The following is a 27,415-nucleotide window of genomic DNA, read 5'->3' as shown; positions in this document are numbered from 1 at the left end:
CGTTGATGGCGGAGGATGCATCTGGCGGAAAAGAAAAAAAGAGCGGGGAGCCGAATCGAGACTAGACCCCACTATGCGTCACTGCGGGCTGATGAGTCATGTCCCGATACGGCTCGTTGGCTGTGTTTGCATGGCAAAGCCTCTCTATGATTGGACTGAAGCTTCAGCCCTGCTGACATCAGCAGTATTTACGCTGTGTAGCTGCCGCGCGTTTATATATACGAGGAATTCCAGCTTGCCCGCCTTTCAGGTCCTCCAGCTTGAGAAGTTAAGCTCTCTGCTCGCGCTGGCTTAGGAGACTTCTGCGTTTCTGACAGCACCATCATCGACTATCCCTTTGGCCCCTCCGTTGGTGTATGGTTTTTGAAATTTCAACTGTCTTCGCAATGGTGCATCAGGACCCGCAGGAGGTCGCCCAGCTTGTCAAAGCTTTATCAGTCGCCCAGGGCCCCAAGAAGGAGGGGAAGCGATTTTCTTGCAGAAAGTCGACCTTTCCTGTAGCGGGGACGCAGAATATCACGGTCGATTCGTGGAAGTTTCAAGACTGGGATTACAAGCGGGACGACCTTCCCACCTACGCTCGCGGTCTCTTCACTACTGTGACCAGGAATGGGAGGTCTGAGATAGCCGTTCGCGGATACGACAAATTCTTCAATGTCGACGAAGTAAGTTCGACGAAATGGGAAAATATTCAAACCAATACCGTGGGTCCGTACGAGCTGAGTGTGAAGGAGAACGGGTGCATAATTTTCATCTCAGGCCTAGAGGATGGCTCTCTTCTGGTCTGCAGCAAGCATTCCACTGGAGCCAGAGCTGACGTCAATCTCAGCCATGCAGTTGCAGGGCAGAACTGGGTGAGAAGACACGTCGAGTCCGTGGGGAAAACAGAACGGGACCTGGCGCTGGAGCTGCGTGCGATGAATGCGACAGCGGTCGGGGAGTTATGCGATGATAGCTTTGAAGAACACGTCCTGGCCTACGAAGAAAAAGATGCAGGCATATATCTCCACGGTATCAACTACAACGTGCCTTTCTTTGCAACTCTACCTGGCTCTGAGGTCCATAGGTTTGCCGACCATTGGGGCTTCAAAAAGGCCAATTTTGTGGTAGAACATGATATTTCAAAGGTTAAAGCCTTCCTAGAGGCCTGTGCAGAGACTGGCTCGTGGGATGGCAGAGACACCGAAGGGTTCGTTATCCGGTGTAAACAGCGACAGTCTCACTCTGGGCCATATATCGACTGGTTTTTCAAGTACAAATTTGAAGAACCGTATCTTATGTACCGGCAATGGCGTGAGTGCACCAAAGCAGTCATTGCTGGTCGACCTCCAAGGTACAAGAAACACCTGAAAATTACAGAAGAATACCTGACATATGCCCGGCGGCAGCTCCAGAGGGACCCTAATATTGGGAAGCGCTATAATCAAAACCATGGTATCATCGCCATGAGAGAAGGGTTTCTTAAGGAACGCGGCCTAAAGGGCTCAGAAATCATTGCCATGGAAGCCGCCGAGGAATCTGGAGGAACGGCTCCAGTGACAGACAATGTTGTCCTTGTTCCGGTCGCCTCGATCGGATGTGGAAAAACAACTGTTGCCCTTGCTCTCGTCAAGCTCTTTGGCTGGGGCCATATCCAAAATGATAATATCCAAGGACGCCAGAATCGACCCAGGAGATTTGCCCAGGAGGTTTGTCGCTCATTGTCGCTTCACAAGGTTGTTGTTGCGGATCGCAATAACCATCAGAAGCGTGAAAGAAAGCAAATTGTAGACGACATTCGTCCCATTGTTCCCGAGGCTCGATTTGTGGCTCTGCAATATGTCCATGAGCCCAAAGGCAAGCTTCTCAATGGAATTAGAAACGTCACTCGCCAACGGGTGCTCGAGCGTGGGGACAACCACCAGACCATCCGCGCGGGGAGCAAGAGCCAGGACGAAATCATCTCCATCATGGAGGGGTTTTTGCACCGGTTTGAAGCTGTCAACACCGATAATGAACCCGATATCAATTTCGAGGAGGTTATTGATCTCGATATCTTCTCATCCTCACGGCAGAATCTAGAAACCGTCGTCGCTACTCTTTACAATGCTTACCCCGGACTGTTCGACAGACCCATGCCATCTGCATCGGACATGGACGACGCCCTTCACGCAGCCATGGCCGACTACGCCGTGGACCTGAAGCACGACCTGAACTTCGCAGGCCCCAACAAGCCCGGCAAAGGCCCCAGCCACGGCCAGTCCGCACCAAACACCATCGGCGGCAAGACCATCGACCAACTCCTGAAGAAAGTCGAATACTTCCGCATCTCCCTCCCCACCTCCGAGATCAACACCCTCCTCTCCTCGCTCTTCCACCCCGACACCCCCCCACACCTATCCCGACTCTACAACCACCTCAAAAACTCGCGCCGCATCCAGCCCTCCTTCCACGTCACCCTGGTCCACAAGGCCTCCTCCAGCGCGCACCCGGACGCCTGGGCGCTGTACACCAGCCTCTACGCCGGCGCGCTCCAGCAGCAACTCCAACTCCAGCTCCCGTCGCCGACGACCACCACCAGCCCCGCGCTGGGCACCGCGCGCGTGCGGCTCGAGCGCCTCGTGTGGAACGCACACATCATGGCGTTCGTGGCGCGTATCATGCCGGTGGACCACGGCGCGCAGCAGCAACAGCAGCAGTGTGTGCTGCCGGCCGACCTCGCCGTGTGGGCGTGCGCCAATGCTATCCCGCACGTCACGGTGGGCACGGCCGCGCCGGCGGTCAAGCCGCGCGAGAGCAACGACCTGCTGCGCGTGTGGCTGGAGCACGGCGCCGCGCCGGATAGTGGGATTATGGAGCTGGAGGTGCCGGATGTGAGGGTGCTGGAGGGCGTGGTGGGTGTGGTGTTGGGGAGGTGAGAGGGGGAGAGAGTGGAATGAATGAAGTGTCGGTGGGTAACTAGTTGGTTAGTCGGGGGAGTCGACAAAATGTCCGAAGATTAGGTAGAAAAATGGTTATTACTTGCATCTTCATCGGCTTGATGTCTCGAACGCAAAATGATACTAGAAATAGCCATACCGCTCCACCCAATAACTAACTACACTAGCATGGGTCTACGTAGTCGGCTGTGCGATAACACGAACATGTCTTACATCTGGCAGAAGCCTACGCAGTCGCCTCGATGGCGATATCATAGCAGCCCAAGTCTATTAAATAAGAAACTATGATAGATATACAGTAACATACAATCAATCGCTCATCCAGGCGGCCACTCTCCCCGTGCCAACACGGGCCGCAAAGCGTAGACCAGTGGTGCCCATGGGGAAATAGCTGACGAGGTACCAGACGAGAGCGACGAGCTGGACGATGGAGGAGATCAGGGTGAGGATGGTAGAGTGGAGCTAGAAGGTAGAGGGTCAGCCTGGAGGGGATGAGAGAAAGCAGGCCAACACGCAGCAGCAGTAGCAGTGAGCGGTGATCGAAGGAGTCGTCGAGAGGCTGACAGACGCGACGGCGCGGAGAGAGAGCTAATGACATCACAAGGACGCGCAGAGCTGGAAAAGGAGGTACACGTGAAGGTAACACATGTACATACGTACATGTAGTGGGAAGAAAAAAACAGGTCGAGGGGGTTCAGTCAAGAAAACGAGGATGGAGGGAGGGAGGGAGGTGGGGGGGGCGGAGGGCTAGAGGTGGTGGGCAAAGAATGCGACAGTTACAGAAGCAGAACTTACGCGGACGGCAAAGAAAATGGTGAGGGCGATCGACGAGAAGTAGGCGGCCGTGAAGGGCAGTCGAGGGCCGGACATTAGGTGTCGGAAATAGGCCACTGGGCCTAGAAGTACAGCCCACGAGGCGAGAAACAGCGCAGAGCCGACGGACCATCTACACACAGCGTTTCTGGTTAATGCGAGCCCGAGAATGTGATAGAAGAGAAAGCGCAACGTCACGCAGCAGAGGGTGAGCAATTCAACGGGGCGATCTCAGCTGGCTTTGGGGGAGTAGGGGTGGCGACAAAAGATAGGATGCCCACCACCTACTAGGCCATCTAGGCCGCTACTGAAAGGAGCTCATCCTGGGAGATTCGTTATAATATTTGGCGTATAGTTTTCACCCAGTTGAGTTCAGAATGTCTGGAAGGGAAGCGGTACGGGATGACGAGATGGGGGAGGGGATATTGACGAAAGCGGGAGAGGGGGGCCAGAAGGTAAAAAAAAAAAAGCCAAAAAAAGCCAAAGAGAGTGTAAGACTCACAGGATGGCGAATTTTCGTGGAACAAACATCAAAGCAGGGAAGATGATGAAACACATGCATATGGCGAAACAGACAAGAGCGCCGATATTGAAGCCGGCGAATATCAGCATGCGGTCCCATCTGCTTACTGGAGGGAGCAAAATAGAACGAGTTAGCTTTGGAGCAAGGGCACACTGCGGGATGACGATTCGCTCCCCCCCCCCCTCCAGAGAACCAAAAAGCACAGCCTCGACGACTGACTCTCTTGAGGGGGTGGGAAGCAAACAAAAAAGCCCGTGAAACTTGGCGCAATGCAGGAACTGGCGGCACGGCATCCGACGAGCTCACAGCAGAAGAAGTAGAAGTATAACAATCGTAGTATATCAGGAACGGGGGAGGGGGCCACGGGACGGGGTTGTGACTCACAGGCAAACCAGCCCTCCTCCTCTTCACGGCGCGTGGGCGCGGGCAGCGGTGCGGCCGAGCCCTCAGGCAGCTGGACGTAGGCGCGGTTGGCGAAGGGGTTGAGGGCGTGCAGGCTGGGGAACATGGGCGCGGGCGCGGTGGCGTTCGCGGCGGGGGAGGCCTCGGGGGCGCGGCGGGCCCAGCCCAGCGAGTTCATGGAGTCGCGAAAGGACGCCGACGCCATTGTTTTCTTCCTTTGCAGGTCTGCAGGGGTTGATGAGGAGTATTTTCTTTTTTTTCTTTTGCGGAACCCGGCAGGGTGGGCGGGCGCGGGCGACGACGACCGAGCGGGAGCTTCTTTCAACGTGGAGGATTGGCGCTCAGACGAATTAATGCCGGCGGGTTGGCTGCAGCCTCCACGGAAGCTAACGGGCAGGATGGGAGGGAGGGAGGATAGGTAAGTGGGGGGAAAGGGGCGGCAATGGCGGTCGATCCGCGACGAGCGCGCGCGCGCGGGTACAGGGAAATAATGTCGTCGAGAGGCGCGGACAAGGGCAGATGATATGCAGCGATCAGGGGGTCAGATGACTGACGGGCAAGGTCGAGGCCAAAGCCGAGCGGGTGATTGGGTGTCTGGGAGAGTGAGGTCTGGGCCCTGGCGTCACGAGTGGGAGCACGGCGTGTGGGAGGAACGGCGGGGGGCGCGGACGGGCGTTGCGCAGAGCATGAAACAGCTGTAGGCTATGATGGATGCTGGATGCACGACGGCGGCGACCCTGGGCGAGCAAGAAGGATATCAGATGACCAGTCAGGGTAGCGCAGCGGGCGTGTAGTTCTCGCAGTCAGTCTCTTCTTCGGCGTCTTTTTCTTCTTTTCCTTCTTCTTCTTCTTCTTCTTCTTCTTCTTCTTCTTTCGTCGTCACAGACACGTCGGCGTGGCGGCGTCGAGACCAACGCGCAGGCCGCCCGCTTCACCGTCGTTTGGCGTCGTCGTCGTCTGTGGTGGCTGCCTGTTGCGGCCGGCGTGCTGACTCAGCACAACGTGGCTTGGCGGCGCGTATCGGGCTTAGCGGCGGCCGCGCGTGACGCCCGCATTACATACGCCAAAATACCGCTAGTAGGCATGCACGGACCAGTCGCGCTAATCCCGGAACAGCCTAGCGCGGCCGGCGAACCATGCAGGCAGGCGTGAAGTACCGCGCACCGCCACGGCCGTGCAGGGTACCTCCCTCCCTTCCTCTCCCTCTCCCTCCAGCCAGCCCACGTCGGACACGCTCAGCCCAGCCGCCGGCCGTGTGTGTGTGTGTGTGTGTGTGTGTGTGTGTGTGTGTGTGTGTCTCCCCAGGCCGGTGCGACACGACGCGGACGAGAGGCCCGCCGTGTTTGCTCGCCCGCCGCCTCGCCGGAGCTGCTGCCCTGCGAGCCTATAGTTAGTGAGCTGCCCGCCCACCCCCGTCGCCGTCGTTCCGTTGCGCCGATTCGATCGTGCATGTGCAGGCTTATGCAGCTCGCATGCACGAGGAGGGAGGGAGGCGGGAGGCTGGGAGAGAGAGAAGCCTTCTGGGTCTCTTCTTCTCAAGACGCGATCCCGTCTTGCTGCCTGGCTGCCTGGCTGCCTGGCTGGCTGGCACGCCCGCCACCCCCGCCCAATCTAATCTGATGCCTCATCCTGTCCTGTTCTGCCATGGCTAAACTACACAGACAGCCTCGCAGCGTCGGCCAGCGGAACGGGGATACGGGCGATCCATGGTCCCTGCACCAGCCGATCGCGCCGGCGGGGTCGATCGTGTTGCGGGTATCGTGCAGCACTGCGGTCTCGATCTAGTCATACAGCGCAGGCGTAGTTGCTCTGCAGCCTGCGGGGTCGCGGCTTATCCACGCCGGTTGAAGTACATAGACTAACCAACTAACTAGTCAACTAGCTAGCGACGCTACTTCGAGCTCGTGGGATGGCGTTCTGCAGTAGCAGGTATATAGTTATTCTTAGATCCCTGCACCGTGCATCCCGTCGAAGCCCCGGCCCGGCGATCTCTCAGTGGGATGCGCGCAAACGCACGCTGGCCGGCCTCATACATAGCGGTCGACTGCTGTGCCCAGCGGGATGATGCGCCGGGGCTGCATCCTTCGTCCAGCGTGCTGGGAAGGGCGTCTGTCGCGGCCGCCGCGTGAGAACGCAGCCTGTTAGTTAGCTACTTAGATAGATATACTTCTGCTGCATCACACCGGCCTGCATCATCCCACCACCCCCCCGCCAGCCAGCCAGCCAGCGGTCATCTGTCTGCACCGCCGCGGTTCTGCGCGGCGCGTAAGCTTTGGCGTGCATGAACTGTGCCCGGCTCTCTGCTGCCTTGGGGCCCATCCTTCGCGCTCTCAGTACCTACAGAGCTCCTATACTCCCTACACAGTCTCTCCCTCGCGCGCCCAGACCGCGACGAAACCGGATTTCCCTCGTTTGTATCTCCCACTCCCTCTCACGCTCACCCACCACCACCATACTCTTCCTGATAGTTGCTTAGCCTCTGCTGCTGCCTCCCCCTCCCCCCCCCCCCCCCCCTCCCCCCCCCCTTCGTAGCCCACCTCCCGGGGTCGTCAGCGCGAGCCGCGTGGACGGTCTGATCAGCCCGCGCGGCATGACCCTCGGCGTCATTTATTTATGGCCCATCGTTATCAAATCACAGCTGCAGCAGACCTCCATACATACATATAGCTAGTTAGTTAGCCCGGGCCGAGTTCGTGCTGTGCGTCAGAAACCTCTCTGCAGAGCGCCCTGCTGTTTCAACCTTCTTTTTTTTTTTTCCTGCATCTTCCATTTTCTCCGGCTGATTCGTCGCGGCGCCTAACCCGCATCGCCCGCGCTGCTCGTCTAGTTAGTTGGTTGGTTACCTACTAGTCAATCAATCCCCGCCGCACTGCGTGCTTGGCTGGTCAGCCTCAGCTCTCCTCTCTCTCTCTGTCTCTCTCGCCGCCTCTTGGGAGGGGCTTCTAGCCTGGCCTGGCCTGTCCTGCGTCCTTGCTTTGCTGCTTGTCCCGCGTCGCTCGTCGCACCGTGTTGCCCCCCTCCCCCGGCGTCCGTCGTGATTAGTATTATTATATAGTCCACCGCGCCCGCCGACTCGCGCTCTCCGGACGGACTGACTTCCCTGTGCCACCGTGGACCGCCCGTCGGGATCAATCATCAATCCATTCCATTCCATTCTGCTGCCCGCCGTCTGTCTGCTATCAAACACCAGTCGTCGTCGGCACCTCCCATCGATCGATCGATCTATCCATCGCGCGCCGCCGGGTCTTCATGGGGTCTTGGTTCGCCGCTTGCTGCTCCCCCCCCACCGTCTCAGACACTTGTGAGCATCCCAAGGTTGGTACCGTCTCTCCCGTTCCACTTCCCAGCCCAGTCTGTTTGATGTGCATCCCTCCCCTCTCGCTTCTATCTCTCTCTCTGTATGTTTGTGTCTGTGTGTGTGTGGCTCTCCACTGCCGTCGGCCATTGCTTCCCGTCGCCGCGCCGAAACCACCACGTCGCCCGCCTCTCGGGCTCCAACCCGAGATCACCACCAGCCAAGCCGGCGGCTGGCCACTCCGCACGCTTGCCAGACCGCCCCTTCGGACGGGCTGCAGGGTGCGGGCGCGGGGGGGGGGAAGGGCTCGAGGGCCTGTTGTTGGCTCGGACGGCTCCGCTGGCGATATTTTTAGCTTCCGCCTCTCAAAACGCTCGTCGAACACCCAAAAAGGCGCCTTGTTCCGTACCGTACGCCGCGTGACCGTACCGTACCGCCTTGCCTCTTCCGTTTCGCTCGCTCGCTCTCTTTCGCTTCCCCAGCCTCGATCATCGGCTTCATCATCACCATCTCTGCCCTCTCGTCGCTCTGTGGCTTGCTCCCAGCCTTCGCTGTCATCGTCGTGAATGGACCTGCTTCAATTCCACCGTCTTCACTTTTCCTCTCGGATCGCTCGTTGACTGATATCTGTTGTTCTGCCCATTTTCTCAAAGCTTCACACACCCTCTCCCTCTCTCTGCCTTTTCCGCTTTCTCCGCCCACCGTCGACCTCTCCGCCAGAACTGACCCCTTTGTTCCCGTCTAGTGGCCTGAAAACGCACCTCAATAGCCCCGCCGACACGCTGTGATCAATCGACTCGTGTTGTAACCGTGCTGCATCGCTTTGCGCAACCTCCGTGCTGAAGCTTACTTCGACACCGACCCAACCCTAGCCTCGCACACAACTCGCCCACGAACATTCGACTCTCATATACGCCCATCGCATCTACATCTGAAGCTTCCACCCTTATTCTCTTTTCCCCAAGGTTTGTATGTTTTTCCAGCTTTTTCTGTCGGCGCCCGAGCCCCAAGCGCAATTGCGGCCCTTCCTCCCCCCCTGGCAGCCCTCTGGGGTCATGTCACACAGGGAGGCACCGTTGCACCACTCGACTCTGAACCACTTGTTGTCTATGATTCATAACCTGCTAGGACTGGGCGCCGCCGCCTGCTTCAATTGCTGTTTGCGCTTACTGCTGCCTGTGTGCTAACTTTATTTCGCTAAATAGATTACTTAGTTAGCTCATCCTTCGATATACCTTGACCCAGATCCAGCTCGACCTCGACCGCCTATCGTTCTCGCTCCCCCGCGCCCGGTCCCGGTTTACAAATAGCTCTTGGGTTGCCCGCCCAGGACCAAAGCTAGCCAAAGTATTTGATTATCTTTTTCTTGGTCGCAAAAAGATGGCAGAGGCAACATTTATTAAAACCGAGCCTGATGATCAAAATTCTAGCCACTTTATGATGTCCAACCCCGCCTACGCAATGCACAGCCCGTCGTTTGGCAACCATTTTGGTGGCTCTGGAATCAACGACGGAATTGACCCCTCCGAACTCACCATGCAGAGCAGCGGCTTCATGTCCAACCCCTTCAGTTCCCCACAAAACCTGTCGTCGAGCTTCAACCTTGGCAACTCGGGCATCGACACCGAAGAATTGCTCGATTTGGAGATTCCCGGTCACAACACAATGCATGATGGTCGCTTCAACATGGTGCCCGACCAGCGACAGCCGACTGGCATTTCGATGAGTCACCAAGGACAAATGTCTCACATCTACTCCAACACGCCCGACGGCGCCCCGATCAATAGCCCGTTCATCCGAGGTGGCTTTGGCTACGACCAGTTTCGCATGCAGCAGCACACCCCGCAAGACGCCTCTCCCCAAATGAACGCCACGAATATGCATTTCGATCAGAACTACATGAATGGAAAAGCGCGCGCGAGCATGCAGAATCCCGGAGGACCCCGAAGCCCCATGTCACCAAAGACGCCTGCCATGGCGGGACTCAACATTGCCACCCCCGACTCTGGAAGCTTCCCTTCGCAACCAATCAGAGCGGTCCCGCTACAGCATCAAAAGAATTTATCACATCAGTGGGACGGCACGCCTGGCAGCTCCCACTCGTTGATGGAGTCGCCAATCTCGTCACCTGGCCACCCGTCTCACCCTCTCATCATCTCGGAAATCCTCAAGTCTGGAAAGCATGCTTCCCTGCCTACCAAGGTCGGTCATCATTCTAGCGCGCAGCAAGCTCTCGAGTCCCAGGAAGCAAAGAGAAAGCGCCGCCGTGCGTCACACAACCTCGTGGAGCGTCGCCGGCGCGACAATATCAACGAGCGCATCCAGGACCTTTCGCATCTTGTCCCGCAACACCGTCTTGAGGATGAGAAGATTCGAAAACAGCTTCTGAACAATTCTTCGCTCTCGAGCTCTATGGGCGGATCGGCAATGAGCCCGACCAATGCTGCGACTTCTCTTCTTGCCGGTGGCTGCGGACGACGTGCGACCGGGGGAAATATCACCATGGGACTACCCCTTGAAGAGAAAGAGAAGGGCCCAAACAAAGGCGACATCCTGAACGGCGCCGTTGGCTGGACGCGAGACCTCATGTGGGCACTACACCGCAAACTGGAACAAGAGGACCAGCTGGCCGAGCTGATCAGCTCCCTGGGCGGAACGTGGCCCTTCGAGCAGACGGAAGAAGACAAGCGCATGCGCACGGAGCTGCTGGACGCCATGGAGAAGAACAACGCCAACTCGTTCGCGTACAGCCGCGCGCCCGGCACGGGGCTGCGCGTCCCCAAGCACACCAACGTCGCCGGCGAGCCGATCCACGGCGGCCACTCCGGCATGGGCTCGCAGAGTCTCAGCCCGGGCTTCCACAGCGGAGGCAGCGGCGCGAACAGCGGCGGCGGCCAGGCGCAGTACTGGAACACGTCGGGACACGCGGGTATGAGCTTCAAGGAAGAAGATGAGTACACGATGGATATGAATTAAGCCGCGTGTTTGTCTGTTGTTGTTGTTGTTGTTGTTGTTGCTGTCGCCCCGTTTTTTTCCGTCGTCAGATATTGACTGACCAGGGGGGGGTTTTTGGGTTTGCATAAAGTGGCGTCGCTTTCTCCGGGGAGGGGCCAAAGAAGGGAGTGAGTGGGTGGGGGGCGCTGGAGTAGCGGGAATATCCTCGAGTTTCTTTTTTGGGTCACTACTGACTTGGATGCCTACAACTAACTAACTCACCTAACTACCGATCGTCCCTCTTTGCTTTGTGTGTTTCAGGCTGTTGCTGTTGTTCTGAAGTGAACCATTTTGATGGTTTTTGATTTCGCCCTGATTTTAGCTTCTATCTTTTTTTCTTGTCTTTTTCTTGGGTCTTCAGCTACACCTGTCTGCTTCCGCGGCGTGTCTTCCCCCCCAATGCGAGCGAGCATCTCTCTGCGAGCAGCCTCCTTTTTTTTCGATTCTCTATTATCCAATCTCCTCTCAGAGATCTTGGCCTTTTTTCGTTTCCTTTTTTTGTATTTTGTATCTTTTTTTTTCTTCACATTTTTATTGCCTTCTTGTTGCAATTTACTCTGACGTTATTAATGCGTTGCTATTCACATCGAGCTCCGTTTGCGCTTTGCTTCTTAACGCTCCCCACGCCCCATATAATGACTGCTGATACCCAAAGTTGTTGTTATGATGATGCCTATGAAATTTACACGCTTGCCTTCCAACATGATGCATGAGTTCCGTGTCGGGGCCTGTTTTCTCTGCCCACATGCGCCCCGCAGCCAACGAAGCAACCACGTCCCCTCCCATGTTGAGCGTTTGTTTGCCATCGCAGGCCCTTCCGAGCAACTGATTTTTATGCCAGCATATGGGAAGAGACGATAGAAAAAGAAGGCTCAATGAGGTATGATAATGACTGCAATGAGATGTGTCCAGCAAAGTTTGCTGTCTTGCTTTTTTTTTATCCCTTATGGCTTGAATCTCTCCAGGGTATACTTTTTTTTTTCGCTACTTGTGCCGTGCCGGCAACTAATATGATCTCCTTTTATATGTTGTATGACTTGCTATGAATGATGATGAAACTCGGATAATGCAGACTAGGATTCCTAATGACAAGCCAAATTTGCTCTTGAATTTTATTTTATTTTTATTTTTTTTCTGGAACCCGACCGACTTCACCTAGTTTTTTTTTTTTTGCCAGCCGGGGGGCGGGCGGGCGGTCGGTCGGTCGAACAGCATCGATACCGGCTCCGCCGTAACGGTATCGTGCGGTACGGTACGGGCCGGGCGCCGGGAGGCGACAATACATAGCGGTAAAAAATCAGTTATGACTCCTCGCGCGCCCGCTTGGCAGCGCAGCAAGGGCGGCGTTCAGGGGAGGGGGAATAATGTCGTGTTCGCCCCTCTCCGGCGGGAAGCGCGCGCGAGTGGTGGTGGTGGTGGTGGTGAGTGTCATCGTGCATGTCGCGGACTGCGGATCCCGGCTCGACACGTTTTTTTTTTTTTTTTTTTCTTTAGCCCGTCTCTCCACTACTTACTGTTGTTGTGTTGGGTGAGTAGCAACAGCGGACGGCGAGCTGGGCGTGAGCCTATCATGATGTCATGCGGGCAGGTCGCGTTGTTCTGACGCGCGAACCACCGACAGAGAAGAGAAGAGACAGATATGTATGCCACGCACGGAGGCGCGAAGAGCGAACGGCATCGCTGGCTAGTTAGTTGGTTAGTTCGGCCAGCGCTGAGCAGCGAGGCCTGTCTGCGTGCGTGCGCTCGCGGCATCCAGCAGCGCGCACACCGCTGCCCTTGGCGAGGCCGTTCTCGTATCGCGTCGCGCAGAGGCCCGCGTGTGGGTGGCGGACGGGCGGTTTTTTTTTTTTTTCCTTTTCGCGCAAAGGTTCTGGACGAGGTGCGCGGGGTAGGTAGTTAGGTGGCGTGGCTAACGATGTAACTAGGGGGCTGGGGATGGCGATGATGCCGTGATATTTACGATGATGATGATGATGATGATGATGATGATGATGACAGCCACGCGAAAGTTGAAGTGCGGAGGAATGAACTAACTAGGTTGGAAAGCAACAATGGCTAATGTGATGCCTCCCGCAACCTTCTTTTTCGAGAGAGCGAGATTACCGAGCATGGATCAGGGGCGGGCAACAGAGCCTTGACTGCGACGGAGGACTAGTAGTTTAGTTAGTAAATATTACCACCTCCTCCAGATGCTCTTGGCGGCTCCTCTGTCGCGCCGGGATCGTTGTTTTAAGCCTGCGGGACACAGAAGCCGGCTGGGTATCCTCCAGCGCGGTGGAGCACGGCGCCCTTCACCAGCACGCCGTGATTAGCGGGGAGAGAGACCCTGCAGATGAAGCCAAGGCGGGAAGCCCTTTCGATGTGGGTTACCTATGTAGCTACGGAGGACATACATGCATACATACATATCGAACCTTGAGTTTCCGCAGCCCCGCACCACGCCAGATTCTTGTGATGAGAAAGAAGACGGTGTATCGTTGCGGCCCCTTACCTGGTTTATTTTTCTTTGGTGGCTGGCGGAGACGGTGTCTCCCCAGACCGATATCGAATCTTGAACTTGGGCGTGAAGATCACGTCCCAATCCTTCTCATTCTTTTCATCTCCAAAAATCCTTAGGGCCCGAATACGTAGCTGGCATATCCCCTCAGGCAAAAATTTGCCATTTTCAAGTTTGCCAATGAATGGGATGCCCATCCTACCCTGGTCTCTAGCTGACGTCTTTGGCTCTCCGTGGTAGATATGGCCTAGATCTGTGCCGTTCTCAGCGAGAGCGTTATATTCGACCCGCCGACTTCCCATCGAGAGTAGTGTATTAAAGCTCGGTTCATCGTTTGAGATTTGCCCAGTTACGTTCTGGGGTCTGAGCAAGAGTTCGTCTCCTTCTTTGACGACCTCTCCATCTCGGCTCTTTTTAAGGATATTAACATCATGTAGACTTTTGTCCAGTACCATAGCATCCCGCATCGATCCTGCTACCCCTAAATATGGAAGAACATAAGACCCATCAGTAGCATTGACTGTGATGAAGCCATTGTATACTGGGATCCTGGACTCTTTCAATCCCTTTGGTGGTGTCGCAGAGACCTCAACGGTTGCTTTTTTCCCTGGCAAGAGCGTAACGCTAGAAGAAGAGAATGACAAAGTTGCGTGAGCTGGATCTGTCTGAAGCTGGCGTTGGAGGGCTGGAATCGAAGAGTTACCGTTTAGAGCATACACTGCTGGCACCGGAACATGCCCAATCTTGTATGTTACTGGTTTTCTACCTTTGTTCCAGATTGAAAATTTGGATTTCTGTAGATTTTTTGTATCATTAAAGTTAATGCCGTTGGTGGATATGATTGACGTTGTGTACGCGGCTCGATGGACATTTACAAGCCCAGCCCCCTGTTTCATTGTCGGGCCCAAAAAAGAGTGTATTTTGGACCCATCAAAATATGGTAACTGAGTGGCCGTACTACTCAGAATGGCCGCCATTTCAGCAGGGGATGTCTTCCCCCTAGCCTCCAAAATAAGGGCAACAGCACCAGCGAGATATGGAGTAGCGAAAGAAGTTCCGCCCGTTACCTCATATCCCCCTAAATTCAGAAGTGAAGTTGTCAAAAGTTCATATCCGGGAGCAAGGACCGTCGGCGAAACTTGCAGTGAATAACTGGGTCCCCATGATGACCAGATGGAAATAGTGCCTCCGAAACGTGGATTTTTATCGACGTGTAAGATCTTCGTTGCAAAAGTCGAATTTGTTATGGTAATGGTGACAGGAGATTTTGTATCGAGGGCTTTAAGAATCTTCTGGCCAAAGCTGTTTGGAACGAGTCCAATGCCCTTAATAGGGCCTGAAGGTTCTGGTCTAAATGTATTCGGTGGGGAAACGCTGTCTTCGGTATTATAAAAAAGGATGTTGGCGGCCTTGCGGTCACCAAGATTTTTTACTTGGGTTTGAGCTTCGCAAGTACTCAAAGAAAGAAACACTGTTTTCCCCGAAAAATCGACTGTGGCGGGTAGCGGTTTGCAGGCATCTTGCACTCCAGTAGAGTTGTGAGTTATTGCAATAAGAGGATAGGTGCCATTACTGAACTCGGAATATTGTTTCCAGCCAAAGTTGCCTTTACCTTGCGCGCTGGTATAAACTGCCTCGTTCAAGAGAGCAGGGTATTCATGGTTCGTCGAAGCGCCAACAGTAAGGAGGCGTGGATCACCGAAACCAAACGTAGGAAGGAAAAGTCCATTGTTCCCTTGATTTCCGGCGGCGAGTAAACATATAACGCCATGGCTCATTATCCTTGATATGACAACGGCCCAGGGTTCTAGCAGACGACTTATCAATGCCACAAGTTAAAACAAGGAGGGTGATCTTTAGGGTGTACCTTCTTCCCAGCCATTCATGCCGCCAATTGAGCCGGTAATGATATGCGATCCAGCATGGAAGGCATCCAAGTATGCCTTTATCAATATTTCATTAGGCGACGTGGGGAGGTCAGGATAGTCTGTAGGCCGGGGGAGGCCTTGTACACGAAAATGCCCAAGAGTTACACCGGGAGCTATCCCAGTAAAATTGAAAGGGTTTTTCTGAGCAGCAATTATGCCCGAAACAAGAGTACCTTTCGAGGGGTAAGCAAAAAGAACTGGTCACGTAAGCCGGAATGGAAAGTACCATGAGAATCAACATCATTGTAAGGATCACCAGGTCCAATGTAGTTCGCTCCGAAGGACACAAGGCATCCTTTTCCAAAACAGCCACCCAATGCGGGATGTTTGTAATCAATGCCGGTGTCCACAACAGCGACTTTGATTCCTTTTCCAGTAAAGCCTTCATTGCGGAGACGGTCTACACCAGTTATTTTATGCCAGACTTCCCCATCTTCCGTCCAATTGCGACGACCTAAACGAGCACCTCCATCGTGGGCAAAATTCGCCGGTGGTGACTTGAACGAGGGCATAGGAATCCGTCGGACGGGAGAAATTTTCTTTACGTGGGGCATAGAGGCGATTTTCGGAAGCTCGGTGTCGAGGCGACTTTTGTCATCGAAACTGAAGGAGAATCCTTTGTAAAGCGGCGATGTATATTCATATCGTCGAGTTAGCGAAATTCTTTCTTTGGACTTGAGTTCCGCGATAAAGCTATCTGCTGTCTATTTTTGTAATATTAGAGCATTGTTGTCAGAGACAAATGGGCTGGTTCTGGTGACTCACTGTTGTAACATCATCTTTGAATTCAATTATATAAGTTCCAGGCACATCATATCTCTGGGGAACCTTGAGTGCAGAGGCACCTGCAACAGCGATCGCTGTTAGGAACCAGGCTTTGACTGATACCATCGTGAAAGGGACGAGCACGAATAAAAACCCTAACCCCAAGGCCACCGCGAGGGTTAAGTGATAATGGGCAGCAAGCAAAATATATACGCCCCATGGCATAGAGCATATTCAACTGTTGGAAGAAAAGCCAAGAACCACGTATACAGAGTATACAGGGCCATTTTCCGATTTAAAAAAGCCAATTGGGTATAAAGCATCTTCAGATTGCACCCCTTGCATACAAAGGCAAGGTCATAGAAGGAACGCAGTATAAAATGAGTGGATATCATTTGTCCGTTGAGCTGTAGTTACAAGCCCGGCATGGGGTCTGGGGTTGGCCTTGCGTACTCCTCACTGACGATCGCCGGCATTCAAGTCCGTAGTAGCTATGAGTAGCTCCGTGGGATGATCGAGAACGCGTCACCAAACGAGCAAATTGGCCCTTCAATTGTCACCATCAGCCTTCTTGACGTTGCATGTCGCCTGAGCCAAGAGTGCGAAAGGAGCAAAACGCCGGGACTGAAGCCAAGACGTCATGTGAAAAGAGACATCTGCTCGAGTATTAATGGAGAGTTTACAGTCAAAAGAGGTCTAGTTAGTAGTGAATTCTGGAGAACAATGCCCCTCAACATCACGTAAGTAATGGCTGACAGATGGATGAGACCTACTAATTACCTAGTTGGTCGGGTACAACTAACTATCCAAGCCTAGCCGGCCTCGGTGATTTACGCTCACCCCGGTTGAAAGCTATTTTCTTGGTTTTCATGTCCACAATTTGCACAGAGTACTCCGTACTGAGAAGTTATGTTAGGAAAAGTCCTCACCCGAAAGCATCGCAAATTTCTTAGGGCGTGTGGGCCGATGGCCCGTTCTGCCTCTATGGGGTAGATGTGACCTGGAACCAGGATACCACCCTCCCCCAACAACTGACATCTAACAAGGTCGCCACTGGGCCAGTCCTTTATAGGTAGGTGGAGGCGACCTTCAGGGTAGTTCAAACATATCCAACCTACTTTAGTTTCAACTCTCGGCGATGATACCTGTCATCCAAACATCGAATCCTTCTCCGTCGACAACACATCACCCACATGCTGATGAAAAATGGAAATACATGTCACACCCAGCTGGATCCTTCGCCTGTGGCTCCGTGCAGCCGCTGTGTCTCTGGGCACTCACGAATGTCGGATTTTTCTGGATCAGGTGAACGAAGCTAGCTTCAAGAGAGCAGTGTGCCTGACAGCAACATCGGGCTGTTTGGTCCTTTGCCGGTATGTCTTCTGATGTTTTCTGACAGAACGTAATCCAACTGTACCCCGGCCTGATGTCCTCCCTTAGTTTCTCTTCTCACTGGATAAACATGAATTCTTACACTGTAGGACATTCCATTTCTGAATCCATTGCTGCTGCTCTTTTTTATCATGTGAGGCTAGCTCCATAGCAATCACTCGAAAATAGAACCTCTTCACAACTTGGTTCAATATCTAGTGATATTTTATGCTAAAGATATGAAAAAGTGACGAATATACTAAGCATTGATAATGTCAGCATATTTACGCTTGAATATCTTCTCATTTCCAATGTCGCCGGGTTTTCACTAAACGCCTCAACTTCTGTATCACTTTTCGGTGAGTGTATATATTAAATTCGTCGCTGGTAAAAAATAACATCATCTGTAATTTAATAGAATACAATGTTACAGGCGTCGATGATGTCAAAATTTACTCTTTTATCAGATCCGAGTGGCTTACCTCTTCTCAGGGTTACGGTGACGGGACTCTGAAAGACATTGTGCTGTCAAGGAGCCGCTGAGAGCTTGAACAGACGGATGGACTTCTCTATTGTGTTGTGGAAGAGAGTAATCTCCTTTTTGTCCAAGGACTTTGCGCAAAAAGCGTAGAAGAAAGGTAAATTATTTTGGGAATAAGAAGCCTTTGGATCAAGGAAGGAAGTGCACCTTCCGTTGGGGTGGTATCTTCAGGACTTGAATGTATCCACGTAAAGGAAACTGTGGAATCTCACTCGACAGAGGAGCCAGAAAACGCAGTTTTGCGGTATATCAGATAAGTGATCAAGGTCATTGCTAAAGTGCAGTGATTGAGAAGGTAGGGCTCCGAGAGTACAGTCAAAGTGGTATTGCAAGAGAATCAAACCAGTCTTAAAACCACTCACATCCCTTGCAAACTGGCGAGTACAAAAGAATTTGAACTCTGAGCTGAATTCAGCTCGAGTCAATTACCATATAAAACACGTTGAACAGTTAAATTCAGACCAGAGAAGGGCGTCGTGTGGTCTTGGTTACGCTTAATAAACAGTTAGCCTGAACGTATTATTGGGGTCTATTTAACCTCCATAGAATCGTGAACTCTGCAAGGGCTGCAAATCGCCATACGGGAACCCCATATAATAGGGGCGTTACAAGCGATATGCTTTTCCATTTCTCAAATGTGGCATATATTATATAACCAGTCTCATAAGCGAAATTTATTGCCATCCAGGGAGAAGACAAGGAATCTATCAAGTATGATACAGGAAAGAAAAGGAGCACATGGGGTCTATTCTATAGCCAACGCTCGAAAAAAGATAGACAAAATCTCGTCTCCCCTTGTCTAATCGGCTTATGGGTATGTTTGTTGGAGAGAGAGGTTTAGGCGGAAACAGAGGTCAGTTGGTGGTGGATCTTTCGGAATGGGTGCATAAGTAAGAGTCCTAGGACCTTGGAATGTTGCTGACGTCAATTAAGAGTCACCGTCGACCATTCACCTTTTGGTGGGACTAATGTAAGTTTTGGAATAATGGATATTTATTCCCCCCTCATCTTACGGAAGAAATCGGTGACACTGGTGAAAACGACCAGCAAAATACCACCACCAGGGCCCAATCTCAACACTTTGGGGGTAAAACCCTTATACAGGGCACCAAAGCCTTCTTCCTTCATAACTGTGCCCAAAGCTGGCCATGCCCAGTTGTACTTTGGAGTCTGTCCCGCAATCTTGGGGCTGTTCTGAATACGCGATTTGACCACATCCATGGGGGTGTTTACGACTGTACCAAGAGTTCCGCCAACTGTACCCGCAATAATATCATTGCGCATTTGTTGACTCTTGTTTCCAGGCTCAGCTTTGGGGAGTTGGGCGCGAATTTGGAAGATTGACCCGAAGTAACCAGCATTCCAGAGAATGTGACGCCACAGAGTCGACTCGAGACCGTTGTAAAGTGCAAGTAATCCTTCCTGCTTGACAATCTTTTGAACCACATCAATCATGCCATTGTATTTTCCGGCCGAGTTGCGGTCCTGCAGACGGATCTTGACAAGCTCAAAGGGGACAACGACGAAGGACTCAGTGGCACCGGCGGTTGCGCCAGTAAGGATTGCCAAAGGTTGGTTGGTCTTTTCGATTCCAAACAGTGACCGATAAAAAGCACCCCAGCTATCATTAGCAGCGAATTTGGTGGCACGTTTTGGAGCTTCCATGAGAATTGGCGCTGTGATTCCGCGGTAGAGACGCGAAAAACTAGGTGTACATTGCGTATTAGCATCGGGTTCTGCGCATGAGAGCAGGCTGCATGACAAACCCTTCATTTTTCACAATCTTCCGGAAACAGTCAACCATTCCATTGTAAGCTTCAGCCCCGGTCCCACTGCCCTGCTGCAGTTGTCTATTGCCAATTAGCAACGGAAAATAAGACGCTGGGACGGAGGAAATTACACTCTTGTTTTGACAACATCTAAAGGATACCTAGCTTGATTGTAAGCACACTAAACAGTCTTTCGTCACGCTGTAATTAAGGGGAGTGTAGAATGATGCGCACATTACAAGAATCTAGTACAATTGACAGTTTCCGATTAGTATAATGGAAATGCAAATGGCGATGCGAAAAACACATACCTCAGACACACCAGCAACCGCACCCGCGGCGAACTGGTATGCGAATGGCAAAGGTTTCTTTTCTTGCGACATGTTTGTGGGGCACACGCGAGGCAGTGAATGGGATCTCACAGGGGGAAATCCAGGCTGTAGATAGGATTTCAAGGACTGGTAACTATCCTAAAAGAGAGCGCCCCTGTTCCCAATTGACAAGCAAGCGTGCAGAGAGAGGGACAAGAGAGGTGAATTCGCGTGTGGCCAGTAGTGGGAGATGGCGGGATCGGCGACGGTGTTTCGGCAACAAAGGCGGCCGTTTAGACTTTTCGTCGCCGCCTGCGAGTCAATCCGCAAGCTCGGTCGGGCCAGGCCAGGCAACAGACAGAACTATGGAACCGCAACGGGCGGCTGCTTCTGCAAGGCAATAATGCCATGGCCCATACATGCATCCTTGTGGAACATGGCGTTGCAGCTGTGATGGGAGCTTGGACGCGTCTCTGGGGTTGATGGGCCCTGCCTGGCTGCTGGAATCGCAATTTATTTCGATCTGAACAAACGCCGCCAGGATGCGCACAGGACACAGGTCTCCGTTTGCTTGCAAACACAGGTTTATTATTGCCTAACAATAATATGGGGAATCCATGGACCGGGGGAAACAGCGTCGCGAACACGCCAGATTCGCCCCAGCAGTGGCTGAGTCAACATGAGCAAGAATTAGTACTTGGATTTGCCCCGCGTCGCGAGCCGAGTGTTGGCTGAGTGCCTGTTATAAACCGCTTGGATCTCTCTCGCCTCTGCTATTTTCTTCTCTAAAACATAACTAACTAACCAATATCCAACCTATCTAAGAGAAGCGATCGCATTGTCACCATTCGCCATGTCGTCCGCCCACCCCATTGTCTTCTACGACATCTCCATGCGCGCGCCCGTGGAGAAGAACTGCTGCTCCCCAAACCCCTGGAAAACCCGGCTGGCGCTCAATTTCAAGGATCTACCGTATTCGACCTCATGGGTGGCGTTGCCCGACGTTTCCAAAGTGCGCAAGGGTCTGAACGTACCCGCCTGTCGCAAATTCGCCGATGGCACCGACTTCTTTACCTTGCCGATAATTGAGGACCCCTCCGCCAATACGACGGTTGGCGACTCCTTCGATATCGCAGTCTATCTTCAGCAGACATATCCCAACGCCGGCGCGGGCGATCTTCTCCCCCCTATCACGCTCGACTATGTCTTCAAGCCCGATTTTGATATTCTGGTGCCCCTCTCAGAGTGTCGCGATGGCGAATTCGCCGAATACTCCAAGTTCAACGCGAACGTCGATGCAGCATTTACCACGCATACACAGCTGGCACTTCAACACTTTCCTTTCGACCCGGCTACTGCCGACGCCAGCAAGGCGGAATTCGTCCGGCGCGCCGGCGTAACGTCTTGGGAGGACTTTGCGTTGGTTGGAGAGCAGCGAGAGAAGACGATGGAGTCGTTCCGGAATACGCTGGGTGGGCTGGCTAAGGTATTTTTAAAGGACACTAACGGGCCATTTATACTTGGAGCAAAGGCTTGCTATGCCGACATGATCGTCGGCGCGTGGCTGCGGATGATGGCTGCGACGCTACCGGAGAGCGAATGGGAGGAGGTGAAAAGCTGGCATGGGGGTCTATTTGGGCAGCTACATGACGCATTGGAGATATATGCTGCTGTGAAATAATAATATATGTTCTTCTTGAAACGAATGAGACGAATTCCATATGCTGTTCAAACGACTTCATGCCCGGCCACCGTTCGCGGTCGACGCGACCCTAAGTCTGGTCATGTAATTAGGCCTCTCCGTCCTATTAGAATGAGCCAGCCTCACCAGCACTGGAGTGCCCTGCATTTTCCCCTTATAGAACGAGAGTGTAAGGCAATGCTTTGTATGGACTGTTAAATGCTTTCAAGTTCTCGGCAGTGCCGAGCATCCAAGTCACCTGATGACGCGTCTTTGTTGACGCAATGACGCGCTGGAAGCCAACCAAACCTTGAGCGAAACTTGCCAGTGACAACCCACAGCCCTCGCAACTCGACTATGTCCCTGACAGCTATGTCTCCAGATTGAAAGCGACTGTCATGGTTGATATCCACAACCCTGCTATTTCTTCTGCCTCTCGATCCAAACTGAATTCGTTCCGCTATACAGATGCGCCCCACATGTCTTCCAAAAGCGACGGCGAGTCGAATGGTGCTTCTGAACTAGAGAATGATCCCCCACCCGCGGTGAAGCTGGCTAAAGAATGTGATGACAAGGAAAATTCTGACCCCGAGATACGAGAGACCAAACCTGAATTCACTTGCCCGCAGACACCCGCTCATCGAATCCCGTTTTCCGACCTGATTAGCAATACAGAGGATGCCTTGAATAAAGCACCTGGGGCCACCACTACTCCCGATGATCATGTGTACTGGGACCACCGAACGTCTTCGACCAAAAATAAGTCGCGTTTGTCCACCAGGCGTGGTAAAAAGCGCCACCACAGCTCCTCGCCTGCTGGATCTCCGTCAGGAAATGCCATTCCAGCAGATTTAAGTTGCATCCAATCGATCCTGAAAACACCTCAGCAAGATATAGCTGCTGATTTATGGAATAAATATGTCGGTAAACATGGTGAACTGCCTGGTGGAGAACCCCCAAAGTTCCATTTTTCGCACCTTGCGTCTTCTGCCCAATCACCCGCACCACGGATACGTACCAGTAAAGATGGGTCAGGACTGCGACGAGCTAATAGCTGTAATATGTATTGGCCAACGTCCAATTGCAAACGAAGGAAAGTAGACTTGGATCAACAGCGCAAAGACAGCATCTGCGATGGCTTTGAAGGATCACGGTCATCGTTATTAGCGCCAGACCGGCCGAAGTCCTCAAAGATTGGTCTTCTGGTAGGAAAGATCCAGGAGACCCTACTTAAATACCCAAGAGATGACCCCGATGCCCCCTCTAGCTCCTCTCCGATGCCTGACCGGTCTGATACTTTGGATAATATCGGCCATCCAATTGCAACCGAAACACTACTTCAAAACCAGCCAGTCACGCCTTCTAAATGTATCGCCGACTCACGCCATGATATTTCACTGGTGAATGATGCTATTGACGACCAGGAAAAGTGTGGGTCATCGGAATTTGGTGATGATGATCTAGACCGTGACTTTCTTGCATTCACAGTCAACTCTCCCAAGAAACTTTTTTCTCCTCGCGCACCATCGCCAGAGCTTGAGAAAGAAATGCTGAATAACATACCGACACTCAGACCGGTAGAACCTCTACCTCCCGACCCTAAGGATATCTCTCTTCCGGAATTGGGAAGCTTTGACGATGACTTTGATGACTTAGATGATGGTATTGAAGAAATTATGGCCCAATACGATGAAAATGACCTGTCTAACGGACAGACAAAGGCCACCGAAAATATTATAGAAATTTCTGAACTGCATGAAACAATGGGCAATGTTAAAGATGAAATACCGAATGAGGATGTAAAATTGAATGAGTCTACTACTTATTCCACTGATGACGAGTTCGATGATGATATCGAATTTGAGGCCATTGAAGAGGCAATGCGGGTGAACACTGGAGTCAATGCTACTTCTAGCCAAGTTTGTCTTCCCGTGTATCCATAAATGATTGATTAATTTAGATCCTGTACTAAATGTTTTTCAAAGCATACTAAGTATTCTCATAATTTTAAACGGTGTCTGGTTCTTGATCACGCTGAGAATACATACACTGAAGCCAATAGGGGACCAAAGCTAGAAAAGGTACCCTGTTCGACAGTCTATCCTGAATCCACGACGCTTGCTAATCTCGAGGTAGGTACTGTTCGTACAGGAAGAAAGGTCAAGAAAGAACGGGGCGATCATTTTACGAGAGTCCTGGTTTGATACATCTTTTGAAAAGGACATTTATGTTCATCTTATTGGAGACTTTGACTCCAGCGGCCAATGTATCGTCGATAATGACAATAATTTGATCATCATCCACCCAGATACCCTTATATCAGCCACTGTTGTTGCGGATTCTTTCTCGTGTCAACGGAGAGCAGTACTCCAAGACCGTATCAAGGCAACTAGTGAAGCCTCGGGTCCACAAGTCTACGGCCATATTCTTCACGAGATTTTCCAAGAGGCAATGAAGGCAAACAATTGGAGTGAAACTTGGCTTAATGATCTCATTTCTCGGGTTATTAATAAATATTTGGAAAGTCTCTACCAGATTCGCGTGGAACCAGAGGAAGCCGTGGCTCATTTGCTGCCCAAGATACCTGCTCTGAAGGCCTGGGCGGAAACATTTCTCCACTACCAACCAAATGTATGCAATTCAATCGTGTTATTTGGTTTACCTCTTTCTAATCACTGTATAGGCCAAATCTCTTATTGAAGATATTGCTGGCACCAAATCTCAGCTCTGCATCAATAAACTTCTTGAGGTTGAGGAGCATGTTTGGTCGCCTATGTACGGCTTGAAGGGGAATATTGATGCTACTGTTCAAGCCGTGCTCCAGGAAGGAACAGAACAGAAGACCCTTACAGTCCCGCTGGAACTCAAAACTGGACGAAACAATACCAACGAGGCACATAGAGCGCAAACTGCTCTCTATACTCTACTGCTGTCGGATCGTTATGGTATGTTTTTTGGCGCATTGTGGTTATCCATGTACTGACATCTGGATACAGACATCGATGTAAGCTTTGGCGTATTGTACTACCTTGAAGCTTCGAAAACACTTCGTGTTCGAGCTCCGCTACCTCAAATTCGCGAAATGATACAGCAACGGAATAGGTTGGCTGTATATATTCAAAAACGGCTTGAACTTCCTCCCATGGCAAAAAAATCATGGCTGTGTAAAAACTGCTACGCAAAGCCTTCTTGTTTTGTATATCACAAGCTTGTTGAAAATGGCGATGAGAATACTAGTGGTGTGGGGAAGGATTTCTCTGAGCTCGTTGGCCATCTTACTCCGTCCCACCAGTCATTTTTTAAGAAATGGGACTTGCTCTTAACTCAAGAAGAAGGTGATATGACAAAATTTCGCAAAGAGCTATGGACGATGCTAAGCCCAGAACGCGAGGCCGTCGGTCGCTGCTTTAGCAAAGTTGTTATAGAGCCCGGCTCAGCCTTCGAAGACACTGATGGGCCGAAAATCAATCGATTCCAATACACCTTTGTGAAGCATAAAGGGTCTCCAGGCTATTCATTTACTGACTCGCAGATTAATGTTGGAGAGCCAATTGTTGTATCAGATGAGAAAGGCCATTTTGCTCTAGCCAATGGTTACGTGGTGCAATTGAGCTCGAGAAAACTTACAGTCTCTGTGGATCGAAAGCTACATAATGCTCGAACGAAAACTGCGGGCTTTGATGCCATTCAGAATCAATCGTATGTCGGAATTATGGAAGTTGGAGGCTTTGGACCCGAAGCGATAGACGAGGAGGAAGCTACGCTTTATCGGGTTGATAAGGATGAGTTCAGCAACGGAATGGCCACGGTTCGAAACAATCTGGTCTGTATGATGGACAAAATGCTTTTCCGCTCACGGGAGCTGAGAGACTTGATTATTGACGGCGCAAATCCATCATTTCAGCCACTGTCATCCATACCGAATCTCCCTACCTTAGAACAAGCAACACTGAATGTTGATCAGAAAAAGGCAATTGAAAAAGTCATGAGTGCGAATGACTATGCTCTAGTTCTTGGGATGCCTGGAACTGGGAAGACAACTACCATCGCCCAGATCATTCGAGCCATTGTGTCTCAAGGTAAAAGTGTCTTGCTAACTTCATACACACATACGGCGGTAGATAATATTCTTCTCAAAATTCGCAACGATAGCTTTCGGGTTTTAAGACTTGGGGTCCCAGCAAAAATCCACCCCGAAGTCCAAAAATTTGCGAAGTTAGCCGGATTACCACAGCTCTCTATTGATGATCTAAAGAACTCGTATGAAAATTCACAAGTGGTTGCAACGACATGTTTAGGTATCAACCACCCTATTTTCAACAGTCGCGCATTTGACTACTGCATTGTCGATGAAGCTTCACAGATCACGCTTCCAGTCTGCCTTGGTCCAATTCGGATGGCAAAGACATTTATCCTTGTTGGCGATCATTATCAGTTACCACCTCTCGTTCAGAACAAGGAGGCACGGGAAGGTGGTTTGGATATTAGTCTGTTTAAACTGCTCTGTGATGTCCATCCTGAATCGGTGGTTAACCTTGAACATCAATATCGGATGTGTGAAGACATAATGCTTCTCTCTAACACTCTCATTTACTCTGGCCACCTTAAATGCGGTACGCCGGAAGTAGCATCTCGTTCATTAAAGGTCCCCGACATAGATGCGCTGAAGCAGCACCATATGAGACCGCTAACCGTGTCGCCTACCCAATCACCTTGTTTGGGACGAAGTCATGGGCGTTGCTGGCTTCGTGATCTTCTCGAGCCAGGCGCGAAAGCCCGCCTTGTTAATACGGATTTTTTAAAGCCAGCAGCAACGGAATCTTCCAACGGGGCCCGTATCGTGAACCCTGTTGAAGCTACTCTGTGTACGCAACTTGTCGAAGCGCTTATTTCCACTGGAATTTCTCCGCAAGATATCGGTGTAGTGACACTTTATCGAAGCCAGCTCGCACTTCTCAGACAAAAATTGCGCCACCGTCTTCCGGACCTGGAGATGCACACAGCTGATCGGTTCCAAGGTCGTGATAAAGAAATAATTATTATGAGCTGCGTCAGAAGCAACGCTGACAATAACGTTGGTGACCTTTTGCGAGACTGGCACCGAGTTAATGTTGCATTTACTCGCGCTAGAACGAAGTTACTAATTGTGGGTAGTAAGACTACGCTTTGTGAAGGAAGTGAGTTACTACGAAAATTTGTTGAGCTTATGGATGGGCGGGGGTGGTGCTATAATTTACCACTGACGGCGGTAGAGAGCCATATTTTCGAAGAGCAAGCGTTCACGCAAGCCAGTCCACAAAAATCGCGGAAGCTTTCGGTCAGTCCGAAGAAATCCAGTCCCATGAAAAAGGGGATAGTGAAGCAGAGGCCTCGAACGGCGCTCAGCCCGGTAAAGAGCAGAGGAAATATATTTGCCAGCCTTACCAGGAAACCAGAAAAGGTAGGAGGGAAAATGGCACATGCAGCTAGCATGATTGAAAAGAAACCTGTGATGAGGGATGTTTATAATGACATGTTCGATGATGAATCGGTATTTTTTGGTTTATGAACATTCTTGGCTTCTTAGCATTGGCATCGTGGTTTATCATGGTATTTTTGGACATAGAA

The 27,415-nt window shown here is 51.7% G+C and overlaps 5 protein-coding genes across 5 annotated transcripts; 3 read left to right on the top strand and 2 right to left on the bottom strand.

The window, feature by feature from the left end:
• Positions 1-386: 386 nt before the first annotated feature.
• On the top strand, positions 387-2,897 carry trl1 (tRNA ligase; the record flags this gene model as incomplete). Its single annotated transcript, XM_049250856.1, has 1 exon — positions 387-2,897. One exon carries the CDS (start codon positions 387-389, stop codon positions 2,895-2,897), a length of 2,511 nt encoding a protein of 836 aa, XP_049110440.1.
• A 6,434-nt stretch (positions 2,898-9,331) lies between these two features.
• Positions 9,332-10,927, top strand: LOZ57_001772 (uncharacterized protein; the record flags this gene model as incomplete). Its single annotated transcript, XM_049250855.1, has 1 exon — positions 9,332-10,927. One exon carries the CDS (start codon positions 9,332-9,334, stop codon positions 10,925-10,927), a length of 1,596 nt encoding a protein of 531 aa, XP_049110439.1.
• Positions 10,928-13,441: 2,514 nt separating this feature from the next.
• On the bottom strand, positions 13,442-16,261 carry LOZ57_001771 (uncharacterized protein; the record flags this gene model as incomplete). Its single annotated transcript, XM_049250854.1, has 4 exons — positions 13,442-15,249; positions 15,310-15,543; positions 15,597-16,074; positions 16,136-16,261. The coding sequence occupies 4 exons, from the start codon at positions 16,259-16,261 to the stop codon at positions 13,442-13,444; spliced, it is 2,646 nt and encodes an 881-aa protein (XP_049110438.1).
• A 2,779-nt stretch (positions 16,262-19,040) lies between these two features.
• On the bottom strand, positions 19,041-20,199 carry LOZ57_001770 (uncharacterized protein; the record flags this gene model as incomplete). The annotated part of the gene is made up of 5 exons (XM_049250853.1): positions 19,041-19,752; positions 19,814-19,897; positions 19,948-19,977; positions 20,051-20,061; positions 20,128-20,199. 5 exons carry the CDS (start codon positions 20,197-20,199, stop codon positions 19,041-19,043), a joined length of 909 nt encoding a protein of 302 aa, XP_049110437.1.
• Positions 20,200-20,980: 781 nt separating this feature from the next.
• dna2 (DNA replication endonuclease-helicase Dna2) lies at positions 20,981-27,356 on the top strand (the record flags this gene model as incomplete). Its single annotated transcript, XM_049250852.1, has 6 exons — positions 20,981-21,736; positions 22,150-23,727; positions 23,794-23,889; positions 23,945-24,439; positions 24,492-24,753; positions 24,805-27,356. 6 exons carry the CDS (start codon positions 20,981-20,983, stop codon positions 27,354-27,356), a joined length of 5,739 nt encoding a protein of 1,912 aa, XP_049110436.1.
• Positions 27,357-27,415: the final 59 nt, after the last annotated feature.

Source organism: Ophidiomyces ophidiicola (genome assembly GCF_022830035.1).
Source record: "Ophidiomyces ophidiicola strain CBS 122913 chromosome Unknown scaffold_4, whole genome shotgun sequence".
Classification (NCBI taxonomy): domain Eukaryota; kingdom Fungi; phylum Ascomycota; class Eurotiomycetes; order Onygenales; family Onygenaceae; genus Ophidiomyces; species Ophidiomyces ophidiicola.
This window is presented reverse-complemented; position numbering and strand designations above follow the sequence as displayed.